This window comes from Rhinolophus sinicus, linkage group LG05, assembly GCF_036562045.2.
Source record: "Rhinolophus sinicus isolate RSC01 linkage group LG05, ASM3656204v1, whole genome shotgun sequence".
Taxonomy (NCBI): domain Eukaryota; kingdom Metazoa; phylum Chordata; class Mammalia; order Chiroptera; family Rhinolophidae; genus Rhinolophus; species Rhinolophus sinicus.
Window position 1 is genome coordinate 169,392,043 of NC_133755.1, and position 27,886 is coordinate 169,419,928.

A 27,886-nucleotide genomic window follows, 5' to 3' on the forward strand; every position below is an offset into this window, starting at 1 on the left:
TATATACATTTTTTATCTGTCAGTTATACCTCATTAAAACTGGGTGGAAATAAAAATAAAATTTTAAAATAATAATAAATAATATATGTTTTAGTGCTAAACTTGAGTTCAAGTTTTGACAATTATGATCCCCTCATTTTTGATAGTATGATCCCCTCATTTTTCTCAGCTGTACAATGGGAATAAAAAACTTCACAGAGAATTAAATGTCATAATGTAGATACAGCAACTACTAGGATACGTGACTCATGAGTGCTCAGTAAATGTTAGCATACAGTACTAATAACAGTAATAATAGTAGAAGACCCGTAGTAAATATTTGGTGAATGAATCAATCAGTAGTCATTTGTTAATATATGATGCGAAAGAATAAAAGGGGGGAAGTAATAAGAATGGAGTCAGAAGTTAAAGAAAACGTGGGGAGGAACAGAGATAGTGGGAGAAGTCATCTCCCATAGAACACAGGTACCTTTTCCTAACATTTCAGATAGCCTTTTGTGATAAAATAAGACTAGACTGAGTGTTCACTGAGTCTGAAAAATACTGTTGATTCTTCCATAAAATTTTATAAGACTTAATTTTGAAAGAACTGCCCAGAACACTTGTCCAATAACACAGCTATAGAGATTTTCAGGTACCTTAACTGGGAGTAAAATATAGAGCCTTTTGTAGAATTATTTAAAATATTTTCAAAAAAATAAAGAGCTCTGTGTACTCTTACAGAAGGAGGATGTATTAAATTAAAACAAAACGCAGATCAATATATATACATGAGAGCAGAGGGAATATATATGCACACAGATGCATATTTGCCCATGTTTACATAAACAGATACATACTATAAGGATTAAAAACAAAATTAATAAAAGGTGGTTACCAATAGTGGGCAAGAGGAACAACACAGATGGGGATAGATAAAAGTAAGATTTCTAAATGTGTTTTTTGTGTTTTGCTCTGTGTAAATGAATTGCCTATTTTTAAAAAAATTAAACTAGCATGTTTTCAACTTTATCAGAAAATAGATTATTTTGAATTCCCTTTGGGCACCCAGTATTATCACCTTCATCATGTTAATCTCATTTTACAAAACCAAGGCGCCCTACAGTGTGCTTCCCAACACAGAGTGATTACTAAAATGAAGTCTGTTTGCTGGCAAATTACTTTGAAGGCAGACCACACTCTTATTTTGAGTTAATAATCATTCTGGACATCTAAGTGATGTGCTTTTTAGCTGATATAATAAGAAATGCAACAAGAAAGGAATAGGGAGGGCTGTTTGGGCATACATCTAGGGTGCAAGTCTTCCCGAATTTGGAGAAACATTTTTTTAAACTGTAAAGGTAAATTAAGCTACCTCTAAATGCAGTACCTCTTGTTTGGTGACAGCCTTTATTTTGGGAGCAGCTCTCCCTTTCTCAATTGGGTAGGCCTCAGTCCTTTCTCTGGAGAAATCCTCCATATAATATACTGGTTTAGAACTTTTCTAAATGAAAAAAAACATAGTATACAAAATATAAGAAGTTAGTAGTTAAAGGATCATGCCCCGCTGCCGTTTATGTACCTGTTGTTAAACGTCTTGCTTCTTGGGAGAAGAGAAATATCTACCCTCTGTTCTCTTCTTGACTTCATTTATTGCTCAGATCCCTGTTTCTGGAACTACTCACACAATTTCCTTGTGTTGTGGATTCTCTTAAGATAGCTATATTATCACCATGTGTAATTCATACTTTAAAATTTATTAATATTTGGTGATTAAACCTTAACTTATAATAGTGTGAAAATATTGCAGAGTTGGCACTGATTTTTTTCTATTTCTAACTGAATTTTTCACTACTCTTTAATTCTCTTAATATGATTAAATCTGTAAGTTTAAAATTGCTGTTTCTTTTCAAAGTAATGCATTAAGTAGTGTTCATTCAGTATTTGTAAGACTTAATATTTAAGTATATCCTCAGAGACCTCCACCTGTAGTCCTTATCCATATTTCTATTAAGACAATTACTAGTCTGTATTAATTTGTGTACCCATTTCCTCCACTGGACCATGAGATCCTTACAAGCAGTGGTTCTAGTCCTTTCTACTTACCTAATGGGTACTTAGTAGATAACTGGTTGAAGGAGTGAATGAACGAAAGTTTGAGGAGAATGATCATAGTGTATACTTTGATACTGTCTGTAAACTTCTTGTCTGTAGAAGAAGCTTGGGGAAGAATGAAAAAAGAACTGAAATTATGATTCAGATTATTTTTTTGCTTGAAGAGAATGCAGATTTGTATATATACAAAAAAGCAATGATTCTCGACCTTTTAAAAACTTATCCTCATTTTGATACACTTAAAACGTGTCTCTGCTGTTTCCCAGTAAAGTAACCAGGGCTTCTTTGAGAAATAGTTGATTTTAGATCTGAGATAGGAAGTATACAAGACAATCTGGACATCTTGTCATTATCAGAAAACAAGGAAGTTACGAAAGACTCCTGAGTTCATGTCCTGTGTACACAGGAACCCCCTTGAAGTCATTCCCACGCACCTAAAGATAGGCTACAATGACCACAATCAGTAGACACAAAATGTTAAAGATACTGGAGTTTACAATGATACGAAAAATAAATCTTAGTCACCTTCATTACTCTAAAAACCAGTAAAGAGAGAAAGAATTCATCCTGCCTCATCTGTGCAAAGAATAACCAAATAGTTGAAAAGAGCGAGTTCTCTGAGGAAAAATTGCTGCTAATACATGAAGAAGGAACCTTATAATGGGGGTATCATCAATATCACCCTTTTTGCAACCCCTGATGAAATTAAGTTTCTAAGCAGTGATCATCAGTAGCTGCTAAAAATTATTAGCTGAATCAAGCTGACATCAGACTCTACCATTCAGCTTCAAGATCACAAAAAGACAGGCACACATTATTGTGCCTACTTGTGTGATGCAATAAAAAATAGACCCTCTAAAAGGTCTTGCCAGAAATTCATACATGAACCTGCTCACACCTATCTATAGTTACAACTACTAGTTTACAATGAGTGTCAGGGGGTGTTGACACCACAGGGTGCAGTGAGCCAATCCAGATGGGAAATTCTACTGGATAAATGGTCAAGTTTTTCAACACATGCCTAAAAAACTTTAAAAAGAAACCTAAAAGGCATATCAACCAAATAATTGGACATTGAGTAGGTCCTGGTTTAAACTAAAAAGACATTTATGAGACAATCTGGGAATTTTAACACTATTTGGATATTAGGTGGTAGTAAGTATTGATTCTTTTAAGGTATGATAATGGCATTGTGACTTTTTTTAAGTCCCTATTTTTTTAAAGATATATATTAATGTATTTATAGATGAAAACAAAATAACATCTAAGACTTGGTGTAGCTTGGTGAGGAGAATAGTTGGGGCATGCACATTGGGTGAAAAAAGATTTGCCATGTATAAATATCATTAAAGCTAGATGGTGAATATCGGGAAATTTATCATATTTACTCTATTTTTGTATATGTTCAAAATTTCTCAAATAAAATTTTAATGAAAAGTAACATTTCCTTTTATCCTGTTGTAGTTTAATACTGTGTTTCCCTGAAAAATAAGACCAGGTCTTATACCGTATTTCCCCGAAAATAAGACCGAGTCTTATATTAATTTTTGCTCCAAAAGACGCATTAGGGTGTATGTTCAAGGGATGTCTTATTTTTTCAAGTACAACAATCCACATTTATTCAACTACAGTCACGTCATCTTCTTCTGAACATCATCATAATGTACTAAATGCGTCCGTCTAGCTGCCGATCTTAACTGGGGCTTATTTTGGGGGTATGTCTTATTGTCAGGGAAACACGGTAAAATCCCCGTAAGTTCTTTTATGTTTTGCTGATAAAGTGATGTCTGTATAGGGTAATAACCTAAAGGCATGTAAGTTATGGCATAGCTGGGACTGGAACATATTAAATAATCAGAGATTATAAAGGATTGAAGGGGTTTTTGAGAGCTCAAGAGAATTAGAGGGAAACTTTGTAAATATGAGTACCAGCTTTTAAAAAGGAAGTGTGGGATTGAATTTGGTAGGGAAAGTATATTTTGATATGGGAATGTTGGCAGAGAGATGAGAAGATGGGGGTCTTTGTGAGCTTTGGCTTAGAAGAGAGAAGAATTTACTAGGAATAGCAGTAAAGTTAGCTTGAAGCAAAAAGCACCAATTACGTTTGGCTAAAGATAGGTTTAACTATAATGCATTAAATCTTTATCAATTGATAAAGATTGTGGTGAATTTTTAAATTATATTTGAAAAAACGAATATATATCAATTCAGAATTAGTCGGATAAAAGGATTTTTATAGTTTTATGTCTAAAACTGTCCCATTTCTGTCAGGCTCCTAATTCTCAAGTTTTCTTTGAACTCTCTTGTAGCCAAATTGTGTTGACTATTTGTAATCTTTCGTAATTTGTTTCCATGTCTTAGCTTCTAATTGGTCCTCTTGTCAAAAAGTTTTCTCTTTACTATTCATTTTAAGTGTCTATAGACTTGTCTTCCCAAAACACCCTTTATATCTTCACTTCTCTTCATTTGTGTTCAGTAGCTCTCCCCATTGCCTGTATTAGTGCAGACTCCAGTGTGACTCCTTTTTCAAAGTCCTCAACTATTTAATCCCAGTCTGCTTTTCTAACAATTTATTCTGCAAATTTTCCAAAACAGACCTTTAACTCCAGCCAAATCTGTTAAAAAGCACTTTGTTTAGAACATGCTTTTACTTACTATCACATTTATGTCTTTACTCATGCCATTTTCTTCACCAAGAATTTTTTTTTTCTATCTGTCCTACATATCCTGTGAAACCCATCAGGCCAGCCCTCCCTCGTTAGCAGACTCCTTTCTCCTTCCTACAGTAGCCTGTAATATTTACTCTCTGTTCAACTTCAGTTCTACTTGTTATTGGCAAATACATTTTAATGTTACCTTTTCATAACCCATGGTTTGTCTCCCTAAATGAGTTGCAAGCTCTTCTAGGGAAAAGTTCGGTTCTATATGTATGTCACTGAGTCTTCTATCTCAGAGTGCTGTGCATTTTTGTTGGTGTTCAGTAAATATTTTTAGGGATGATTTATGAATAGTGGTTAGTCATTCTCTTGAGGATTGTTTAGAAACAGTCTGGTTGGTTTTGTTTTGTTTTTGTTTTTTCTTTCTCTGGAGAAGATTTTTGTATGGTGCTATCTAAAGACAGATATGAATTCAGTTACCCTGGAGGCTACCTTGAGCTTATATTTCATATACGTATGAAATGCACATATGTGTTTTTTTTATATACACAACTTAGGAGAAAGCATGTAAGGAATTGAGATGACTTTGTTATGAATTTCAGAACTTTTTAAATTTGAACACTACAAATATAATTTTTGAAAGGTTATTTTAAAAGGATTTATATAGCACTTAAATGTGCAAAATATTTAATCATACAGTATTACATGCTTAAGTTGAATGTTCAGCATTCAAATTGTATTTTTAATTAGGTCGTAATTTTAATTTTACTGTATTTGCATGAATTCATTTTAAATAGCTCCTACAGTAGAACAATGACTTGCCTCACTTAGCTATTGCTAGTTAGACAACTTCTCCATCATATTAGCAGCATGGATTACTAATTCAACCATTTGCATAAAAAATAGTTCTTCTCAAATAAGAAGCTTCAAATATATGTTATATTAACTAATCATTTGTTAATCACATAATATTTTAGTAGTGATGAGAGTATAAGCGTTAGCTTCTGGTTGTTAATTAACATCAAGCTGTTTTTATTTTGTTTGTAGAATAACAACAACCTGGATGCCTGCTGTGCAGTTCTCTCTCAGGAGAGTACGAGATATCTTTATGGTGAAGGAGACTTGAATTTTTCGGATGACTCTGGAATTTCTGGTCTACGCAATCACATGACTTCTCTCAACTTGGACTTGCAGTCACAGAATGTTTACCACCATGGAAGAGAAGGAACTAGAATGAATGGAAGTAGGACTCTAACGCACAGCATTAGTGATGGACAACTTCAAGGTGGTCAGTCCAATAATGAACTGTTTCAGCAGGAGCCACAGACAGCACCAGCTCAAGTTCCTCAAGGCTTTAATGTTTTTGGAATATCCAGTACATCTGGTGCTACAAATTCAGCACCGCATCTTGGATTTCACTTAGGCAGCAAAGGAACATCTAACCTTTCTCAAACTCCCAGATTCAATCCCATTATGGTAACTTTAGCCCCAAATATCCAGACTGGTCGTAATACTCCTACATCTTTGCACATACATGGTGTACCTCCACCTGTACTTAACAGTCCACAGGGAAATTCTATCTATATTAGACCGTACATTACAACTCCTAGTGGTACAACTCGACAGACACAACAGCATTCTGGCTGGGTATCTCAGTTTAACCCCATGAACTCTCAACAAGTCTATCAACCTTCACAACCTGGTCCCTGGACTACTTACCCTGCATCGAATCCTCTGTCACATACCTCAGCCCAGCAGCCAAATCAGCAAGGCCACCAGACCTCTCACGTCTACATGCCCATCAGTTCACCTACTACTCCACAACCACCAACAATTCATTCATCTGGTAGCTCCCAGTCTTCTGCCCACGGCCAATATAACATTCAGAATATTTCAACAGGACCTCGAAAAAATCAGATTGAAATCAAACTTGAACCTCCACAGAGAAACAATTCTTCAAAATTGCGTTCTTCTGGCCCTCGAACCTCCAGCAGTTCCTCTTCAGTCAACAGCCAGACCTTAAATAGAAATCAGCCCACTGTTTACATAGCTGCCAGTCCCCCAAATACTGATGAGGTGATGTCCCGTAGTCAACCGAAGGTCTATATTTCAGCTAACGCCACCGCAGGAGATGAGCAGGTCATCCGGAATCAGCCCACCCTCTTCATATCCACCAACTCCGGAGCAGCTGCCGCCTCCAGGAATATGTCTGGGCAAGTGAGCATGGGGCCCACCTTTATTCATCACCACCCTCCCAAAAGTCGAGCAATAGGCAATAACTCTGCAACTTCTCCTCGAGTGGTTGTCACTCAGCCCAACACAAAATACACTTTCAAAATTACAGTTTCTCCCAATAAACCCCCTGCAGTTTCACCAGGGGTGGTGTCCCCTACCTTTGAACTTACAAATCTTCTAAATCATCCTGATCATTATGTAGAAACAGAGAATATGCAACACCTCACAGACCCTACTTTAGCACATGTGGACAGAATAAGTGAAGCACGGAAGTTGAGTATGGGATCTGACGATGCTGCCTACACACAAGGTAATGACAGTACTGAAGGTGGGACCATTTTCCATGCTGGGCTTACTGGTGTCCGTTTGAGTTCACTGCAGAAATGGGTGTCAGCATTATTAGTGCCTCTTTTAATGTTGCCCTAAGTAATACTATTTTAAGAACCTTTGCCAAGTATCCATATAAATTTTGAATTTTGATTTTATTATGGTATAACTTGAAGTTTGAATGATAGAATTATCAGCTGTTCAGAATACTCAACTCTGATTTGTTTCTTTTCTGAATGTTTACAACATGTCTTTTTCAGTGACTTCCTTAACCTGTGGTGATGCTTACTTTCCCTTTAAAATTTATGCAAATAAAAATTCATAAAAACACATTTTAGTAAGAGATTAGTGGACTAATATAGTAAATCTGCTACTTTTGACCAGTAGAATTCTCTTAATTTCTCTAATATGGCGTTGTTAGTCTTATTTTATATCCAAGTCTAAATTGCTACAAGTTCTAGAATAATTTAACTTAAAGAAAAATTTGAATCCTATTCCCAATACTTGTCTCTTTCAGCCTCTCTTAAACATAAGTTAATGCAACCTTTCTTCTTATTTGGAACTGTCAATAGAGCATTAGTTTTAAATCTATCTCACTTGAGTATCCCTTTCTGAAATCAATCGTAGATACTGGCATAATGCTAAATTATGTCTGTATTAATTCAAGTAGAGATAATTTCCCATGTTGTATTTTATCTGACCTCTTAAGTTGCTCAATCTTCAGTATGAGACTTACATTGAGATAAGAAAGTGGAGGATAAGTGTTGGTTTTCTTGAATATTGATGCAAGTTTGTAGATTAGCTGTGAGTCCTTTAGTGTAACAACATGTTTGTATCCCCAGTGAATTGTTCCAAGTGTTGCAGATTGAAAAACCTATATCATCACCCACATGCAGTGTGTAGCACCCACTACTGCTAGTATCACTTGTCCTTTTTAAAATTTCTAAAAACAGTGATTTTACTGCTGAGTTTCTTAGAGGACCCTGCTTGTTTTGGCTCATTTTGTGATTTAAACAATTATATCCTAGTGATTTCTGAACCCAAGCTGAGCTATGGTGCTTTCAAATTCCATAATCACCTATGGCGCTTTCAAAACATGAAAATACCCCAGGCTTAGCCCAAACTTGCTCAGTTAGAATCTGTGAATGGTAAACCCTAGGTGTGCATGTGTATATGTGCATGTGTGTGTTTTAAAGAATCGTGTGTGATTCTAATTGCTCTAGAAGTGGTGCTAAAACTTTTTTTATTTTTTTTTCCCATGTATCTGTGACTAAGCTGGAAACTTTTTGTTTAGTTTCAGCAGTATGTGAATTTTAGTATACCATTATTTATTCCCCTGGTATTTAATTCCTGTTCTTCCCCCAAAGTCTTTCTTCTGCTCTCCTTTCATCGAAACAGCAGATTTCCTATGTTGGAGAGTTGCTGAATTTTAAATAGAGAGTAAATTTTTTTTTTAAGATAAAGTGGCCTGTGAAAATAAAGTTGCTTAAACTTGCTATCCCACTTTCTCTCCCATTCTCTCTTGATTCTACTTTAGTCAGGATTTTTTCCATTACAGTCCACAGAAACTGGTCTTGTCATGGTCACCAGTGACAGCATTGTCACTAAACCTAGTGGTTTTCTTTCAGCCTTCATCTTCATAGCAGCAGCATTTGCCACAGGTGGGCACCTCCTCTCTGTGAAGCATTTTGTTCATTTGACTTCTGGGGTTCTATCGAGGAGTCTCACATCTCCTTTTATTCTGGGCTGGTTCCCCCACATCTCTCAGACCTCTCAGCTCTTTGTTCTTCAGAGAACTGGGATCAAAGCTGCAAAGCTCAGTCTTTGGGCCTCTCTTTTCTGTCTGTGCTGTTTCCTAGATGATCCCATCCAGCCTCATGACTTTAAAGACAGTCATATGCTGCATAACGTTTCAGTCAACGCTGGGCCACATGTACATGGTGCCATAAAAATGGATTATAAGCAGTACATTTGTTTGCTGTGTTGAAAGAAAAGGCCAGACCTGACTAAGATGTTGAATTTACTCTAACTCTAGGTGCTTGAAATAAATCAGACTTAGCATGTTGTCTCCCTGTACCCTGTGTTGCTTGGGCCCGGAGTTGGTGAGGGAGAGAGGGGAGAGGGCTGGGAGAAGGGGAGCCCAAGAGCTGGCCCACCGCTGTACACACACACGTACGTGCGTACACACACACACGCATGCACGCACATACCCACTTCTCTCTCCATTTTTTTTAATCTCGCTTTCTCCCCAGTCCTGTTTTTCTCTCTCTCCCTCCCTCTCTCTCTTCCCCCTCTCTGTTTTATTATTTCCAGTCTCAAGCTTCATCTCTGGGTCTTCTTCCGTCTCTGCTCTTCCGTTCTCCCCTTTTCTTCCTTCTCCCTCCCTCCTCCTGCTGTATACTCTGCTTCAGATCACACCTCCCTACACAGCCCTCCCCCTACCCCCTGTGCTCCCTCACACTATCTTTTATACCTTACTTTTACTGTACCTTTTCTATGTTTAGATACACAAATACCATCGTGGTACAGTTGCCTGCAGTATTCCGCATAGTAACGTGCTGTACAGGTTTGTAGCCCAGGAGCAATAGGCTATATCATATATCATAGAGCCTAGGAGTGTAGTGGGCTCTGCCGTCTAGGTTTGTGTGAGTGCGCTCTGTGTTCCTTCGCACAGCACAGCGATCAAATCGCCTAACAGCATTTCTCAGAACAAAGCCCATCAAGTGACCCATGGCTTATATGCTAATGACTTCCAAATCTGTAACTCTCACCTGGACTTATTCCCTGATTATCAAGCCAATTTATTTAAATACCTATTTAACGTGTCCATTTGAATGTTTACTAGGCATCTCAAGTTTACTGTCTGAAACAACTCCTGACATTCCCCCCAACTTTCTCTTCCTGTGATCAATCTTCCCATCACAGACAATGGCCACCTAACTTTTACTTAATGATTAAGCCAGAAACTTCAAAACATCCTTCTTTCTTTTATATTTCACAGCTAATTTGACAGTAGATCCTATCAACTCTTAACTTTCAAAGTATATCAAGAATTCTGTCTTTTTTCTTACCAACCCCCATTGGCACTACTCTGGTCTCAGCCACCGTCATCTCTCACGTGTTGCAGTGGCCTGCCTGCTTTCACCCGTGCCTCCCTGTGATCTTCTTTTAACTCAGATGTATGGTTAAAAAACATAAGTCAGGCCGTAACACTCCTCTGCACATGACGGCCATCTGTGTCATCCAGAATAAAAACTACAAAGCCTTACATGAGCCACTGCCCCTCTCCATCTCCTTTCATTTTTCTCACCATCTCAATCACTCTGTTCCAGCCCCACTGGCCTCTTGCTATTCCGTAAACTTAGAAGACATACTTACGGCCTTTGTACTTTCTGTTCCCTCTGTCTGAAATTCTCTTCTCCCAGAATCCACAATTAAGTCCTTCGCTTCCTTTAGGTCTTTACTCCAAAGTCACCTTTTCTCTGAGGTGGTCCCTGGTCTCCCTATCTAAATCCACCCCCCCTCCCCAGCATTTCTTACCTTTCCATCCTTGCTCATATTTGCTCAAAGGGGAAAAATATATAGTAACTAATATCTGCTGAAACTATAAAGTAGCACTAATAGTATACCTATTTTCAGAGTAAAGTACTTAGGAACAGACAGGTTAAGTACCTTGCCAAAGGACAAGGTTCTAACCTGGGAACTTGACAACAGCCCACACTCTGAATCAGGACACTAACAGCTTTCCAGATTTTCAAAATAAACCCTCTGGAAAAATGCTTCAGCTTTATCTTGTAGTTTCATATAACCCCTGGTACACCACTGTGGGGGGCACGTGTGCCTCAATTTAAGAAGTGTGGAGCTTAAAAGATCACTCAATAAAAAGAAATGAAACTAAAACAGGCAGCTATAAAGAAAGAAATCACAATATATACGTATAATTAGAAATAACCCGAAACAAAGTAACACCCTGGATAGGTGTAGGGAGCACCTTCTAAAGTCATCTGAATGTATGAAAACAAAAAAATTGCTGAGGAGTTGAGGCTCTGGTTTGAGAGCTCAACACCTACCAAAACGCAAGGTTCCCCAGAGTTTGCCACTCAAATGACTTCTCTTCACTAACAGCCTTCAGGCAGCTGTAACAACCATGTCACTTTCTTTAAACACGCCTACATCACCCGGAATTTCCTCACATTCAGGACGCTGTGCGCCCCTGTGTTCCCTGTGTGCGTTTTGTGCTGTACTGGGTGAGTGCTGGTCTGCACCTTTCGTCTCATCTGCTTCTGTGAACTGGTATCGGCCCAGGTGTGTGGATCACACAGTAACAAAATCTTCCATCTAGTGTTTTTCTGACTTAGTTCTAATCAAATCAAAGGCTTGTCCTTTCCTGAAAATGCATCTTGTATAATGTTAACTTACGCTTGTGTGGCGCTTTACAGTTTACACAGCACTCACTACGGTACTGAATGAGGTGACCTGAATAATACTGATCTCTAAGCAAGGATCTTGTCTGAGCTCGAATTTGTGTGGTGTGGGTACTAAGGAGAAAAGAAATCTCTCTGCTTCCTGCAGTGAAATTGCTCTAGTGAAAGCTGCGGAAACATACTGTTGCAGAGTAGAAAAGTAAGTTGAGCCAGGTACCGGAATCATAGGAAAATATTTTCTCAAATTGAGCAGGGAACATATATACATACATTTGGTAACCAAAATGCGTTATATTTTTGTTTATATTTCATCTAACATTTGAAATCTAAAAATACAATAAAAAATTTCAAAAACGAGATTTTATGCTCATAAAAGATAAATTGTTTGATATGCCCTCTGCTATAGAATGAGCAGAAGAAAAAGAGGTAAATTAATGAAACTTCTGCCAGGACCCTGCTCATCTCACACCAACTCTTACCACCACAACCACCCCAAAGGACATAACTTACACTTGACTCCTTAAAGTACTACAGGAATCTGAGACAAAAATGAGTGCTGAGTAGAAAAAACAAATTTAGGTTGGAGAGACATTTTAGCTGAAAGTCTGTAGATATGAAGAGGATCCTTATTGTGTCCGTTAAGAAGAATATTGAAATAGAAATTGCTTACCAGTAGTAAGGATACTGGCCAGACAGCTACATTTTTCCCCTTGAGTAATACCACCTGACTACCTAATTTCTGAAAATACCAGTATATACTTTATCATTCACTGTATTCCGAGGCTTTCTGGTGTTTTCTCCCATTTATAGAAATATGCTTTTTGTAATACTGGTGACTTCTAGAGGTATGGAAAACAAATGCTTCACTTCTTCAATTTTCATGCCGGTGTTTTGTTATTATCACCAGAGGCTGTTATGAAACTAACATTGCTGCCAAAAATAATTTCTCGTTTTCTATTATCTCCACAGAAATCCATCTGTGGTATTGATCTAACTGATAAACTACGATTATTTTTAAAACTTTACATATATAAAGTTAGAAACATTTTTAGTGATACTCTAATACTTTTTTCCTTATATTTATGGTCCTATCATGTTGTTAAGGAGCAGACTTGACTTTGAACCTAAAATAGAAATACAAATAAGAAAAATTGAGATGAAAATTAGCTTCTTGTAGTTTGTATTTCTTATTCCTTGTCATTTTTCACCAGCGTTTCCTTCCAAGTCACAACATCTGTCTTTCTCAAGATTTAATAAAAGTGTTAGTCATGATAAAAAGTAGGGGGGGTAAATATTCTTTTCAAAAGGAAAAATATTTCAAATTAGTTCAATTTTTTTCATTTGCTCTTTGACTTTATTTTATGCATCTGCTAAATCCAAAATGTCTTTTTTAGAACATTGACTCACTGTATTGACATTGAAATCACATTAAATAATTAACTCAATAATTAAGCTTAATTGAAGTCAAACCACTTATAGAATTTTTTTTTTCCAAATCTGCCCTCCTTCTCATAGGTTCTTCCCAGTCTGAAGACTGACTACCTTTTTAATTTGGAATTAATCTCAGAGTTGGAAGAAACTTTAAAGGTCTTCTAGAATTCTACAACAAAGGTTATCCAGTCCACTTACCCATCTAACACTTGGTCCTACAGGATCCCCATCAAGTGTAAATCCATTCTTTACTTGAATACCTTACGAGAAACAAGCTGCCTCCTAAGGTAGCATATTCCATTTTTGTAAAGCTCTGCCTACTAGCTAGTTATTTCCTATACTAAACTCATGTCTTTACAAAGTTTCATGAAAATAACATGCATATGGTAGAACTTCTAACCCAAAAAAGGAAGGATATAATAAAAATGTATCTCCTTTCAACCCCTGACCTGTTCCTTCCCCCTAGTCCTCCCACCATTTAACTATCAAAGGTAATTCCATTAGCAGTTATTTACCCTCCTTCCTTTTACACACACACGCACACACACACAATCTTTTTTTTAATGGGAACATACTATACATATATGGGTACACATACATATGTAGAATCATATATACATACTTTATAATATAATAAAATATACTCTGTACACTATGTACTATATATACTGGGATATACTCTACATTTTTTGTTTAACGTATTTTAAAATCATTGCATTTCAGCAGGTACAAATCTATCTCATTCTTTCAATTTACTTTTTGAAATTTCGGAGTCATTATTTTGATTGAGCTGGATTAACATCCCATGCAATTCACTCATTTACAGTGTACAAATCATTGATTTTTAGTATAGTCATATATGTGCAACCATCACCACAACTAATACTAGAACATTTTCATCACCTCATAAAGAAACTCCACACCCTTTAGTTATCGCCTCCCTACCCCACTCTCAGCCCTAAGCAGCCAACTAATCTACTTTCTGTCTCTAGATTTACATATTCTGGGCACTTTATATAAATGGGATTACATAATATGTAGTCTTTTGAGACTGGGATTTTTCACTTCATACAGTGTTTTAAAAGTTCGTCCATGTTGTAGCATGTGTTAGTACCTCATTCCTTCTTAAGGCCGAACAATATGCCATTGTAGAGATACATTACATTTTATTTATTCATTCATTCATTGATGGACATTTAGGTTGTTTCTACCTTTGGGCTATTATGAGTAATGTGATAATCCTGCTATAAACATTCATGTACACTTTTTTTTGTAGACATTTGTTTTTATTTCTCTTGAGTATGTACCTAGGAGTATAACTGCTGTGTTTAACCGTTGAGGAACTGCTAGACTGTTTTCCAAAGTGGCTGCACCATTTTGCATTCCTCCCAGCAGTGTTTGAGGGTTTTAATTTCTCCATGTCCTTGACAACACTTGATAATTGTCTGACTTTGATTCTTGCTGTCCGAGTGACTATAATAAAGTGGTATCTCATTTGTGTTTCTTTTATGGTTAATCATGTCAAAGATCATTTTATGTGCTTATTGGCCACTTGTGTATTTTCTTTAGAGAAATGCTTATTTATATCCTTTGCCTATTTTGTAATTGGGTTATGTTTTTATTGTTGAGTTGTATGAGTTCTTTGTATAGTCTAGATATAAGTCCCCTATATGACTTGCAGTTACTTTCTCCTAGTCTGTGAGTTATCTTTTCACTTTCTTATCCTTGGAACCACAAAAGTTTTTAATTTTGCTGAAGTCTGATTTATCTGTTTTTCCTTTCATTGTTCATGTTTTTGGTATCATATCTAAGAATCAGTCAACAAATCCAAGGTGTTGAGAATTTACCCCTATGTTTTCTCCTAAGAGTTTTATAGTTTTAGTGCTTATATTTTGGCCCTTTGTCTATTTTGAGTTAATCTCTATATAGTGGTATGAGGGAAAGGTCCAACTTCATTCATTCTTTTGCATGTGGCTATCCAAATGTCCCAGCACCCTTTGTTGAAAAGACTTTTTCTTTCCCCGTTGAATGGCCTTGGCGCTCTTGTAGAAAATCAGTTGACCATAAACACATGAGTTTATCTCTGGACTCTGGAATCTTTGTCATTGATCTATGTCTGTCCTATGTCAGTACTGCAGTGTCTTCATTATTGCTACCTTGTAGTGAGTTTTGCAGTTGGGACTTGTAAGTCATACTTTGTTTTTTTCAAGATTATTTTGGCTTGTTTGGGGTTTCTTACTATTCCATGTCAATTTTAGAATTGTCAATTTTAAATTGTATTACACTCAAATATTATTTTTCTATACATACTTTATTTTTTAAAAAAAATAATAACAGAACAAAAGGGTGTATAATAAAAAGTTTTCCTTACCAAAGACAACCAATAGGTATTCACAAATAGTTCACTGTGTATTCTTGTAGAAATTGAAATTATGTATCAAGAATATACATAATACATAAAGATATTTACATCTCTATACAAATGTTACATAGTATTTTGTTCTTCATCTTTATCATTTTTTTTGTCTTTCTGAGTATTTCAGGTCAGCAAGTATAGATCTGCTTTTGTAAAAGTCCTCATAGTATTTTGTACTATAATCTCTAGCCCAGCGGTGTCCAAACTGCGGCCCGCAGGGTCAACTGCGGCCCACGATCCATTGTTAATTGGTCCGCAGCAAATTCCAAAAATATATTTAGTTTACTTAAATAAACCAGGTGAGGCAATATGTACTTCACCTCGAGTGAGTGGCCCGGCTGTTTGTGTATTTTACCGCATATGGCCCTTGGTGAAAAACGTTGAAAAAAAGTTTGGACACCCCTGCTCTAGCCCATCCTTTTGTGATAGATCTGAAAGTCTTATTTTTACAAACTGCTGCAGAAAAATTCTGTATATACGTATTTGTGCCCATGTCCAAGTATGTTGGCAAATGATTACTAGGAATGGAATTGCTCTGTCACAGGATATGTATATTTTTAATTTTGATCGATGTATCGTTTAGGCTTGGTTATGCTGCAGTGACAAACTGTGTCTTTAAAACAACAAAGGTTATTTCTAGCTCACTTGCCGTTATAGATTAGCTGGTGGGCTCTGTTCTACATCATCCTCACTCAGGGACCCAGGATGAGGGAAGCTCAATCTCTATGTTTCCAGGATTGTTGAGGCAAGACAAAGGAAATACAGCAAATCAGCACTGACTCCTTAAGCTTCTGCCCCAAGCATGTTACCCTTTAGCTGAGACAAGTCACTTAGCCATGCCTACCGTGCGTGTTTCCTCGAAAATAAGACCTAGCCGGACAGTCGACTCTAATGCGTCTTTTGGAGCAAAAACTAATATAAGAATTGGTCTTATATTGCGTCCAGCTAGGTCTTATTTTGGGGGAAACAGGGTAATTCAGAAAGAATGGTGAGGCTCAGTTCTACTACCGTGTTTCCCTGAAAATAAGACCTAACCGAAAAACAAGCCCTAGCATGATTTTTCAGGATGACATTCCTGAACATAAGCCCTAATGCGTCTTTTGGATAAAAATTAACATAAGACCCTGTCACATTTTCAGGGAAACACGGTATGTACAGTAGTCCCCTCTTATATGTGGGGGGATACAAGGCCTCCAGTGAATGCCTGAAACCACAGATAGTACTGAACTTTGTATATACTATATTTTTTCCTATGCATACATATCTGTGACAAAGTTTAATTTATAAATTAGGCACAATACAATTAACAATACAATGAATAATTATAACAATATATGCTGTAATAAAAGTTGTGTAAATATGGTCTCTCTTGTTCACTCGCTCTCCAGTAATTTTTATATTTTTCAATCCAAACCCATTCCTGCATCTGTGTAACCATTCCTTACTTGCAGTAAATGGCTTGGTGTCACCCATTTCAGGGGTCCCTTGCTGAAGTCTTTGTATAAACTCAGTGCTTTCTGGCACATCACATTGCCATCAGTTGGAACACGTTTCTATTCATGTTTTCCACCCACAAATTTACTGCCTGTTCATCTTAACTAAGCACTTATCACACACTGGGGCCATAACTTTTGCAGTTTGAGGTATGACAGAAAAACATGCACGAATTTCTTTTTCGTTCTTCACAATTTCATAGAAGAGTCATTCTTACCATAGAACTTAGCTGCCTCAGCACACATTTTCTCTTTCCTTATTAAGTCAAGAAATGTCACCTTTCACTTAAAGGAAGCACTTGACAACTTCTCTTTCCAAATTGCTATATCACCACTCTTTCACTGTGGGACGATTAGTAAGTAAAATGAAGGCTACTTGACCACAAGCACTGAGATACAGGACAACCGAGAGGTCTACTCAGGAACCGAAGGGCAGGGAGCCGGTGCTGCGTGGACACGCTGGACGAGGGGATGGTTACTTCCTGAGTGCAGCGGTGTTAGATTCCATCGCACTGCTCAGAACGGCGGGCAATTTAAAATTTATGAATTGTTTACTTCTGGAATTTTCCATTGAATATTTTCAGGCCACGGTTGACCGAGGGTAAGTAAAACCACGGAAAGCAAAACTGGATAAATGGGGGACTGCTGTCCCTGGAAGGCAGAGCCAGAAATACTTGGAGAGAACACTGATGACTAGCACAGTGCATGGTGCCAGTTTTAATTTTGACTCTACCTGAAGAAATTCTTCTACCAGAGTATAAACTGGTACAATATTTCTCCCCCATATTTATAAATAGAGAACAGTTTTGGCAACATTTTTAAGAAGATTCTTTTCCTCCATCCCTTCCCCACCCATCACTGTGTAGGTGATTAGAAAAACATACATCTTTGTCAGTCTGGTAGGTAAAAATGTCTTGTTTTGGTTTTTGAAAATATACCTCTTTAAATGTGAATGAGGTTGAGCATCTTTTCAAGTATTTTTAAGCCATTTATGTTTCTTATTTTGTGAACTTACCTGTTTTTGTAGAATGTCTAGTCTGTTTTTTCTAATACGTTATTTTAACTTGGTCAATAAATTCTTTTGTTTTATAATTTTTTTTTTTACTTTTATGTATTCATACGTATTAATCTTTTTTCCTTCTGGTTTCTGGGTTTTATGTCTTGTTTAGAAAGCTCTTTTCCATTCCAAGAGTTTGACAAAAAAAGAATAGAAATCTTGTGTATATCTTCTCTTTAGTTATAGTGATACGCCTTGAAAACCATACTGAACTGGCCTCATTTCTTTTTCATATGTCATCCCTTCATAAACTTGAAAATAGCTACCATATTCCCTTTTAAAGTATAAATCTTTCTAAGCTATGAACATCCCCAGTTCCAATAATGGTTCATCCAGTTGTATTTCTTTGAGGCTCCTGTGGTATCTCTAGGCCCCAGTTTTTTCTCTCAAAACAGAAGTTGTAGACAATGTCTATATCTTAAAGCTGTAAGATTGCATGCAGCTTCTTATATACAAACAAATGCCAATAAAGGGGTACCAAGCAGAGGCTCCATCTATTATTACTACTAATGAATAAGCAATTTAAATTTCTTAAAAATAATTACAGAGGTTAAGCATCATTCCTCGGTTTTCTTGTTATATTTGTTGTGCAAATTGCAGGCCCATTTGCAACACTGTTGCAAGATTTTTTTTTTTCAAACTGACCTAAAAAAAAAATAGGTAAAATATCAGGATGCATTTTTTAAAGAGTAATTGCCATGTCTAAATCTTTTGTGACTCAATCACCAAATAAGTGACTGTAATTACACAGTGGTGTATAAAACAGATATCCTTGATGTCAGCAGTTACCGTCTAGAAAAATCTTGATTTATTTTAGAAGTTGGCATTGTACCTTCTTAGGTACAGTGACTTAGGCATGTACCTGACTTGGGCATATAAAATTGTCACGACAGACAAAAACTAAAATTCCAATGGCAAATTTTTTTAATACTCTCTTTCCATTTTCTTATCTATTTTTAACTTCTGGAGAAAGATATTATTTACGTTATAGAATGCCTAAAATTAGTAAAGCTTACACCATTTAGAACTTCAGGTGTGTTTTTCTGATTACAAATAAAGTTGAGTAAGAAATTGTCTTTATTGTTCATCGGAACCTGACAAAAGTTGGTGAAAACTAAACTTCCTGAAATTTCTGTATAAAACATATAGTATATTTATTGAAGTGCTTAAAAGCCCTAGTTTTTAAATTAACTAATAGTTATTTTAACAACCACAAGAGGGAGCTGCATGCTATAATTAGCTTTATCCATTAAATTTTAATTTTGACTGAAAGAATTTAAAAGGTAATAAAAATGTTTTTTCTACCTTTATTCTTCCGTTTTCATTTGTGTAAGAGGACAAAGTAGATAGGTAAGTTTAAAAAACTAAAGAACTCAGTTAAATACATCACTTATTTTATTTCTTTGTTAGAGCTATCATCTGTAAAAGCCACCTTTCGGTAATATCAGCAACTTAAGTCTTGCCATATTTTAAAACATATTAAATCTGACTAAGTGAAATATTAGAGCTAAACATTGAAGACTTGAAGTCTCAACTTTGTTTTATCAGTATTTCTATTTCTTGGACTTAGAATTTTACTCTACTATCCATTAAAAGTCAAACTATTGTCAATAATTTACATTTAATAGGTATTTATCAAGTGCCTACAATTTTCAAGTTTTAATACTGAAGACCAAATGGTACAAAATTGAATTCAGTGTTTTCCCAAGGAACTTGAGGTTTGATTGAGAGAGGTACTTGATAATGAAAAATCTAAAGTGCTGAATTTTTCCAAGTGGTAAATGAAAAGAACTTATCTTTAGTGTGATAATGATTTATAAATACCAAGTAATAATATGTAAGCTTTTAAAATAGTTGTCCAGTGCAAATATCACAAATGAAACTGCTGCACAGTCTTTACCCAGCCCTTACTATGGTTTGTTTATTTGTATATAATTGGATATTTTCAGTTTTTCAAGGTGTACATGTTTGTATACATGCATTTTTATGTTCTATATATATTATATACATTGCTTCTATGTATAGACATTGGTGTGTCTTAAGTGTAGGGCTTTTTTTTTTTTTTTTCCCCCAATATCCTTGTTCCACATTGTTAGGCCACTTTAGTTTAAAGGCTTGTAGTGTCTGTCTTCAGCCATGGAAATCCCATTCTGATTCCTAGTTTCTCCATTGTCTCCTTCTAGAACTTCTCTTGTTCAGTTATTTAACATCCTCGACCAACTTTTTATTTATTGTCATATCTTCAGTATATTCAACAGCCTTGTCTTTCCATTCTACAATTAATTTTTGTCCCGGCCCATATATGAAATTTTCATTTCAGCAGTGATGCTTAATTTCTAAAAACTAGTTCTCTGGGTCTTTTTCCATAGCAGCTTGTTGTTTTATGGGTCTTTCTCTTGTCAGATGTTCCTCAGATATGTTGTGATCCTTGACTATTGGTTCATATTTCAGAATGAAGGACTATGAAGGCTAACTGAAAGCCCTGTGTAAGAAAGTGAGATTTGTCACTTGACAGACTTTGCTTTGTGATGAATAAGTCAGGAACCAGCTGCTACAAGAGAACACTCCACCTTGACCACCTTGCGTTCTTAGTATGTAAGGATCAGCATGAGAAATGTATGTTCGGGGGATCTTACAAATAAACATACAGTTAGTTTCTTGCCCTTCTATAGGATGGGGAATTGTTGACTGTTTCATAAACAGACATCCAATTAAGCTTCTATTCCGGATCGTTCCTCACTTCTACCTCCTGGTGTTACCTGCATTCGCCAAAGTCTGGAAGCCTCTTTAGGTTTCTGAAGGGCAAGTTCTGCCTCTTTGTCTGCAGTGCCCTCCTCGCCTATGAAACTGTAGCTTTCTTACCCTCTTTCATTAGTCTATGCCATTCATCTGTTTTCAGTCTTCCAGAAACTTGCTGAAATCTCTTTGACCATTAATGCCTTCTTCCTGTTGTATCATTGTTGGATTGTACCAGTTTTATTCCTCTGTCGTTTTAGGAGGCAGAAGAATATAATATATATAAATACAATGCTTAGTCAACCATCTTTAAATGAAAGTCCTAGCTAACATAATTGATTCTTCATAGCTTGGCTTTTTAAATCCATATTAGTCTATATGTAAATAACAGGAACAGAATTTTTCCTTCAGCTTACCCACTAGAGTCCATACAAATCACCCCTTCTTCATAAGTACATATTACTGTGTGTGCATGAACTTAATTCATCTGTAAATGTTATTGGTATGATTTTGTTTATAACAGTTTCTTCATATGCCAAAGGATAGAAGCAACCCCAAAAGCCAGGTTAAGGGATTCCTTAAATCCCTGTTCACCGTCATTTCCCATAACAGAGGTGGAATTTTCTAGCCTCACTCCTCAACTGCAGCTGTCATTTTTGTAAGCCTCCCTGACTCTCTTTCCAAGTTATCCCCTTCTTTGAGAACCTGGAAATAAAATTGTCATGTTTCTTTCTTCCCAGTGAATACCCAACCCTTTTTCATTTAGTGGAGGCTGATCAGAGCAGAATTGTTTTTATAAACAAACACTATAATTATTCTTCATTATGAGTCTAAAAAAGTTATTTCTTAATGGATATGTATTGTGTAATACTTTGAACAGTGAAGTTAAAATTGCAGACAAAAACCACAACTAGAGAAAAAGAGTTGAGTTTTAGCTGAATTTTCAGTGATTTTTAGAAATTCATCTTGACACTATTTTCTTTGCAATTCATTTTTCTCAGATTCCTATCTAAAAATCCCAAACCACAAATGAAAAGTGAACTACACACATAAAAACCCAGGCACGCAGAAGAAAGCATTGCTGAGAAACAGAGATCATATCTCTTTCCTGTGATATTCAGAGCATTTTTAGCTTGTTTATAATTAACAGACATACTTAAGAGATCCTGAATAGTCTACAAACTAGGCTTGTCATTTCTAAGTAATATAGTCATTATAACTCTAAGATTTTGTTTTCATGAGAAAGAACTAGGTCTTACATAAATTCTAAGACAGTGGATTCACAATAATTTGCTTTAGGGCTTCAGTCTAAGGTAGCTTGCCTTTACTCCCAAAGGCAAGTTTTGCTATTGCAAAAACTCCTTTTTTCTGCAAATTTCCAAGGATGTAATCTTTTTTGTTTCAGAAACATTTTTAAGAATTTACTCTTTAACTTCAAAACATCCCTACAACAATACCTTCAGCAACTGTGGCTCCTTCATTTCTCCTAAGTCTTTTTTGAATCAGATTTCTGCCTGTTGCCAAACGTTACCTCCCACTAATACTGGCCATCTGTGTAGCTCTCAACTCTGGTTTACTTTCCTCTTTTGATAGGAACATTAAGAAATACAGTATTGAGGATTACTAAGGAAACTACCTGTGACTGGGAGAATGTTCAAACCAGTCCTGGAATGTATGTGCTGAGATTGAGATGTGCATTACTTGGAAAATAAATTAGAATATTCTTTTACGGTTTTCCACACAGAATGAGAATTGTATGCTAGCATTTTTTTTCCTTTTATCATTAAGTAAAGAACTTCTATCTCTCATAACATATTTTACCCTGATGTCCATTTTTTTTCTGATATTAATATTGCTACACTGGCTTTATTTCAGTATTGTATTTGCCTGGTATACAAATTTCAAATTTTTTCTAGCTGCCTTCCAGATTTTCTCCATATCTTTTGTTTTCATCAGTTTGACTACGACGTGTCTAGGTTTTGTTTTCTTTTGATACCACTTGGAGTTCTCTGGGCTTCTTGGATCTGTGGTTTATTGTCTTTCATTCATTTTGGAAAATATTTGGCTATTATCTCCTGAAGTATTTCTTCTACCTTGTTTTTCTCCTCTTTATCAATGACATGTATTAGACCGTTGGATATTGTCCCACACTTCTTGGATGCTTTGTCTTTTTTTCACGTTGTTTTCTTTGTGTTCAATTTGGGTGATTTCTATCCTCACGTTCGCTGATTCTTCTGCGTCCACTGTGCTAGGAAGCCTGTTGAAGAAATTTTGATCTCTGATGCAATATTTTATTTCTAGCACTTGACTTTTTTTTATAATTTCCATCTCTTCTCAAATTACCCATCAGTTCCTGCATATTGTCCACTTTTTTAACTAGATTTTTTAACATATCAATCATCATTACATGATTTTAAATTCCATGTCAGGTAGTTGCCACATCTGGGTCACCTTTGGGTATGGTTCTATTGATGGCCTTCTCTGTTGATGATAAGTTACAGATTTCTCTTGATTTCCTGTGTATCTCATAATTTCTTATTGAATGCCCAATATTGTGTGGGGGGGAAAGAAGAGACTGAGATAAATAGTATTTACACCCAGAAACGAGAACACCTCTTTTTCTGTCAGGTCAGTACTGTGCAGTGTTCAGTCGATTCAATCAGGAATGGAGCAGGGTTGGGTTTTGTTGTTGCCTTTGGTGCCCCACAGTCTTCAAGTATCTCCAGCAATTGGGCTGCTCTTACTATGTGTCTCTTAGAGTGGTACCTAAAGTGCAAAATATATGTTTTACTTTAGTCCTTTTACTTTGACCTTTTCTGTGCTGTGATGGGTCGCCATGTACTCAGAGTCCTTGAGATGGTCAACAAGTCTCCACATGATCTGGTACAGGGCCAGATAGACAGTAAATTATGTAGGATTTTGCAAGCCATGTGGTTTCTATCACAACTATTCAACTCTGCTGTCATAACACAAAACCAGCTATAAACAATAAGTAAACAAGTGAGTATGGCTGTATTCCAGTATAACTTCATTCACAAACAGGCAGTGGGTCACATTTGGCTCATAGCTGATAGTTTGCTGACCCCTTGTTTAGAGTCTTGTTCTTACACCACTCCCAGCCTCCACCTTTGTAATATAAGCTCTGGCAGGGCAGGGAGCTTTAACCTGTTTTGTTCATTGATTTCCCAAGTGCCTGCAACAGTGCCTAACGCGTAGTAGGCTCTTAATATTAAAGAATGGATCAGTGAATTACGTTTTAAGTGTGTTTCTTATAAACAGCATATAGCTGAATTTTTAAAATCTAGTCTGATGTATTGTATTAATATCTTAACAGATTAATTAGATTGTAGTTACTGTGATTACTGATATATTTGGAATTATTCCTGTCATTTTTTGTTGTCCAATTCTTCCCTTTTTTTCTTCCTTTTTTTCATTTAAGTTTAATCACATTTTACTGATTTTCCATTTGTTCTGTCTTTTAATTTAGAAACTACATTCCATTTAGCATTCTCTAGTAGTGATCCCCAAATCTTTAACGTGTATATTTGGTTTAGCAACATTTGCAAGTATGCTTCCTAAACACTTTCAAAACCTTAGAATGGTTGTCCTCTGCGCTTCATACTTCCAATTTCTTGTGATTCTTTTCTAATATTTTAGTTTTCCTTTGTTTTAGACAATCCGTGCCTCCCACCCACTGCCATGGTCTTTTTCCTTTGTTTATAACTAGAACTTTTTTAGATTTGTTCATCTTATTCCTTTTGTATTAATTTCCTTATCAAAAAACCTCTTTAGTAGTTCTTTCAGCAGCAGTCTGTGGTTGGTAAATTCCCCCAAACTTTATCTATAAATGTCTTTGTTCATCCATACGCTGATAATTTAGTTAGGTGAACAAATCACTCCCTTATCTTCTGGAATCTATTATTTCTTTACTTCAATTTTGGAAGATTTTCAGCAAGAATCTCTTCCAATTTTGCCTCTTCTCCATTCTCTGTTGTCTTTTTCTAGAACTCCTTTTTAAATTTATGTGAGATCTTTTACCCCCTCTTTCATGTTTTCTATCACTTTATCTCTGTGTATTTTGGGTAATAATCTTAGCTCTATCTTCCAGGTCACTAAACTGTGTCTTTGACACACTCCAATCTACTGTTTAATCTATATGACTTTTTCATTCCAGTAACTATTTTTCATTTCAAGAAGTTGTTTATGGTACTTTTGCAAATCTGTCCTGTTATTTCTTTGCTTTATTTTTGTTTCTTCTTTTATCACTATTACCATCTTAAACAGACTTTTCCATAGCTTCTTTGAGACTATTATGTAATCTTTCAGTTTGGGGGTGTCTCTTTTTGGGCCATTGATTCTCAAGGTTATATCATTTTCTTATTTGGTCATATTTTTTATATTGAGAACTTTTCTTCATTGAGGATTTTTCCTTTGTGTATTTCATAGTAGTTGCTTACTGGTAGTGGAAATGGGTTGCCAGGGCAGTTTGCATTTGCTTCTGCCAGGCACCCCAAGGAAATAACCAGCCTGGGGCTAATTGTTATAATAATTTCTCATCCTGAGGTCTCTCTCTGCCCTTATGGTATAAATTGTGATCACTCAAGTGTGGTATAAATTAGATTTCAATGTCTCAAGAAACTGTTCTCATTCTTTCTCCGTATCACAAAAGTGGATCATGTTTTCTAATTTCAGCATGAACATGAACCATCATTTAGTCATTAAAACCACTAAATAAATATGTTTAAAATTTTTTTTACATATTTAGCACAAAAAAAAATTTTGGGAGAAAATCTCTAGCATTAATTTTAAATTCTACTTTTAAATAAAATAATAATTTTAACAAATTTCAAATTAATACCATTTGAGACATGTTAGTAGGTGGTTGCAGTTTAAAAATGAAGAGAAGTATATTACTCCTAGTTTTCCTTTAACTTGCCCTTCATTCCCACTTCCTGCCTTCATATTTTCTTCTGTTATTGTCCCACTCCAAAACTAAAAGCCCACATCCCCATCTTCTTTTAGGAAAATAAATAAACCCTAATGCAGGATTCTTATGTTTTGGTAGTAGGGGGATAGAATTCTGCAGTTCAAATCAAATTAATACAGGCTTGACCAAACAAGCTTGGGTAGGTAGGTATGATGTGCAAAGACATGGCAAGTTTTCATCCAGGAACATGTGTACCTCCAGAAACACCTCCATGGGTTTGCAGAATATATATTAAATTGGCAGAGAGGGTCCCAGGATTTTAGTGTTTATCAGAATCAGCCATGCTTTTTTAAAGTTGAAACATAATGCCCTTGTATTTATTTCTTCCAATAAATAAGGAAAATTACAGAGGGGAAAATCTGTGGATTATATTAGTGTTAGGTTTTTGTTGGGGAAAATTATCTACTATTTAAAGTTAATTTTGAAGTACTTAAGCCTAATAGCCTACCCCATCCCACACCCTAATTATGGTTCTAGAATGTACTACTGGATTGAATGGCCTAGATGTACCTAAATATGCCATAGCCTTTTTCTTATTTTTTAGATTCATAGAAAGTTGAGTTTAGTTGAAAATGACTGTTCAGCATTAATCTAATCTGCTTACTCTAATTGACTTTTCCATTTCAATCACTATTTTTCATTTTTAAAGGTTGTTTATTGCACTTTTCAAAATCTGCCTGTTTTCTCATGGTAGAATCATCCTTAGCTGCCTTTTTATAGCCATAGATTCAGGTATCTTCACTTTCAGTCCAGAATCCTAAAAAGTGAGACTCACATTGTCCAGGAAAGGACCACAAGAAAATACATCAATTCTTATGGCTTCATCAGTTTCCCAAGCAGTTCATCATTCATGCTACAAGGTTGATTGCTTATTTTCTTTCTTTAAAAATCTTAGGAAAATATTTTCATAAAATGTAATTGGAATATAAGAAAATATATGTATTTGATTTCTCTAAATGGTATAGTTTCTGTTCTACAATTTGAACAACTTAATGTTAACATTCATGTGGATTAAAACCAATGTTTTATTTGTTGCATACATCAAAATGGCTTTGACCTAACCCACATTCCCTTCTAAAATAGCTATGAAATGTTCCTATTAGAATACCTTGTGCATAATCCAAACATGTCAGACTTTTTTGGAGTAGATGGGCTTATTTTTTCAGTGGGTCAGATGTGAATTAAATACTAGTAAGTAGGTTAATTGACTAGACTAGAGCCTTTAAAAAAGTAATGGGCTAAAAATGCCATCATTGGCCATAAAGTGGGCTTATCCAAACCCTAAAAAAAGAAAAAAAGAAAAAAGTGAGTGACGTTTGTCCACTTAGATAATTAAAATAATTTTCAAGTAAAAAATTTTGAAATTTTAAGTGTTTAAACTTACAGTATTTGTTTCAATGTACCTTTGGGATTCTTGGCAAACTATTATAACAGAAATACTTACTTGTTTTGTTTTCCCAAAGCTGCTTAAAGGTTAATTGACTAAAATGAGTGGGTCCTCATGTTTATTAATACTTATTGCAGCTCTATTGGTACACCAGAAGGCCAGAATGGAACGACTTCAAAGAGAACTAGAGATTCAAAAGAAAAAGCTGGATAAACTAAAATCTGAGGTCAACGAAATGGAAAATAATCTAACTCGAAGGCGCCTGAAAAGATCGAATTCCATATCCCAAATACCTTCAGTAAGTCTTTGTATAACTGTTGTGCCCTCTGTGCTTGACCATGAAAATAGGCAATCTGTCATAAATATAAAAGCTTGATCTGGTTTTCTAGAAAAGCTCTTAATTCATACTTGTTTTTCTGTTCTTATCTTCCCGTGCCAAGCTACTCTTTCTTAATTAATGACACAAGAATTCAATGTAGATCGTTCTCACATGGAATTATCTTTCAGCTCGAAGAAATGCAGCATTTGAGAAGTTGTAATAGACAACTCCAGATTGACATTGACTGCTTAACCAAAGAAATTGATCTTTTTCAAGCCCGAGGTAAAGTTCAGTGCATACTCAGCTGAAATTCATTGTATAAA

At 35.8% G+C, this 27,886-nt stretch overlaps 1 protein-coding gene across 5 annotated transcripts in view; it reads left to right on the top strand.

Annotated features, from left to right (window-relative positions):
* Positions 1-27,886, top strand: part of TAB2 (TGF-beta activated kinase 1 (MAP3K7) binding protein 2) — a 77,313-nt gene that overhangs the window by 42,755 nt on the left and 6,672 nt on the right. For 4 of the 5 annotated variants that reach the window (XM_019746946.2, XM_019746944.2, XM_019746945.2 and 1 more), the window contains 3 exons: positions 5,799-7,296; positions 27,382-27,542; positions 27,752-27,845. In XM_019746946.2, the coding sequence (XP_019602505.2) occupies positions 5,799-7,296; positions 27,382-27,542; positions 27,752-27,845 (1,753 nt within the window). The remainder of the gene's footprint in view (positions 1-5,798; positions 7,297-27,381; positions 27,543-27,751; positions 27,846-27,886) is intronic. The other variant, XM_074333696.1, reaches the window with a different exon arrangement.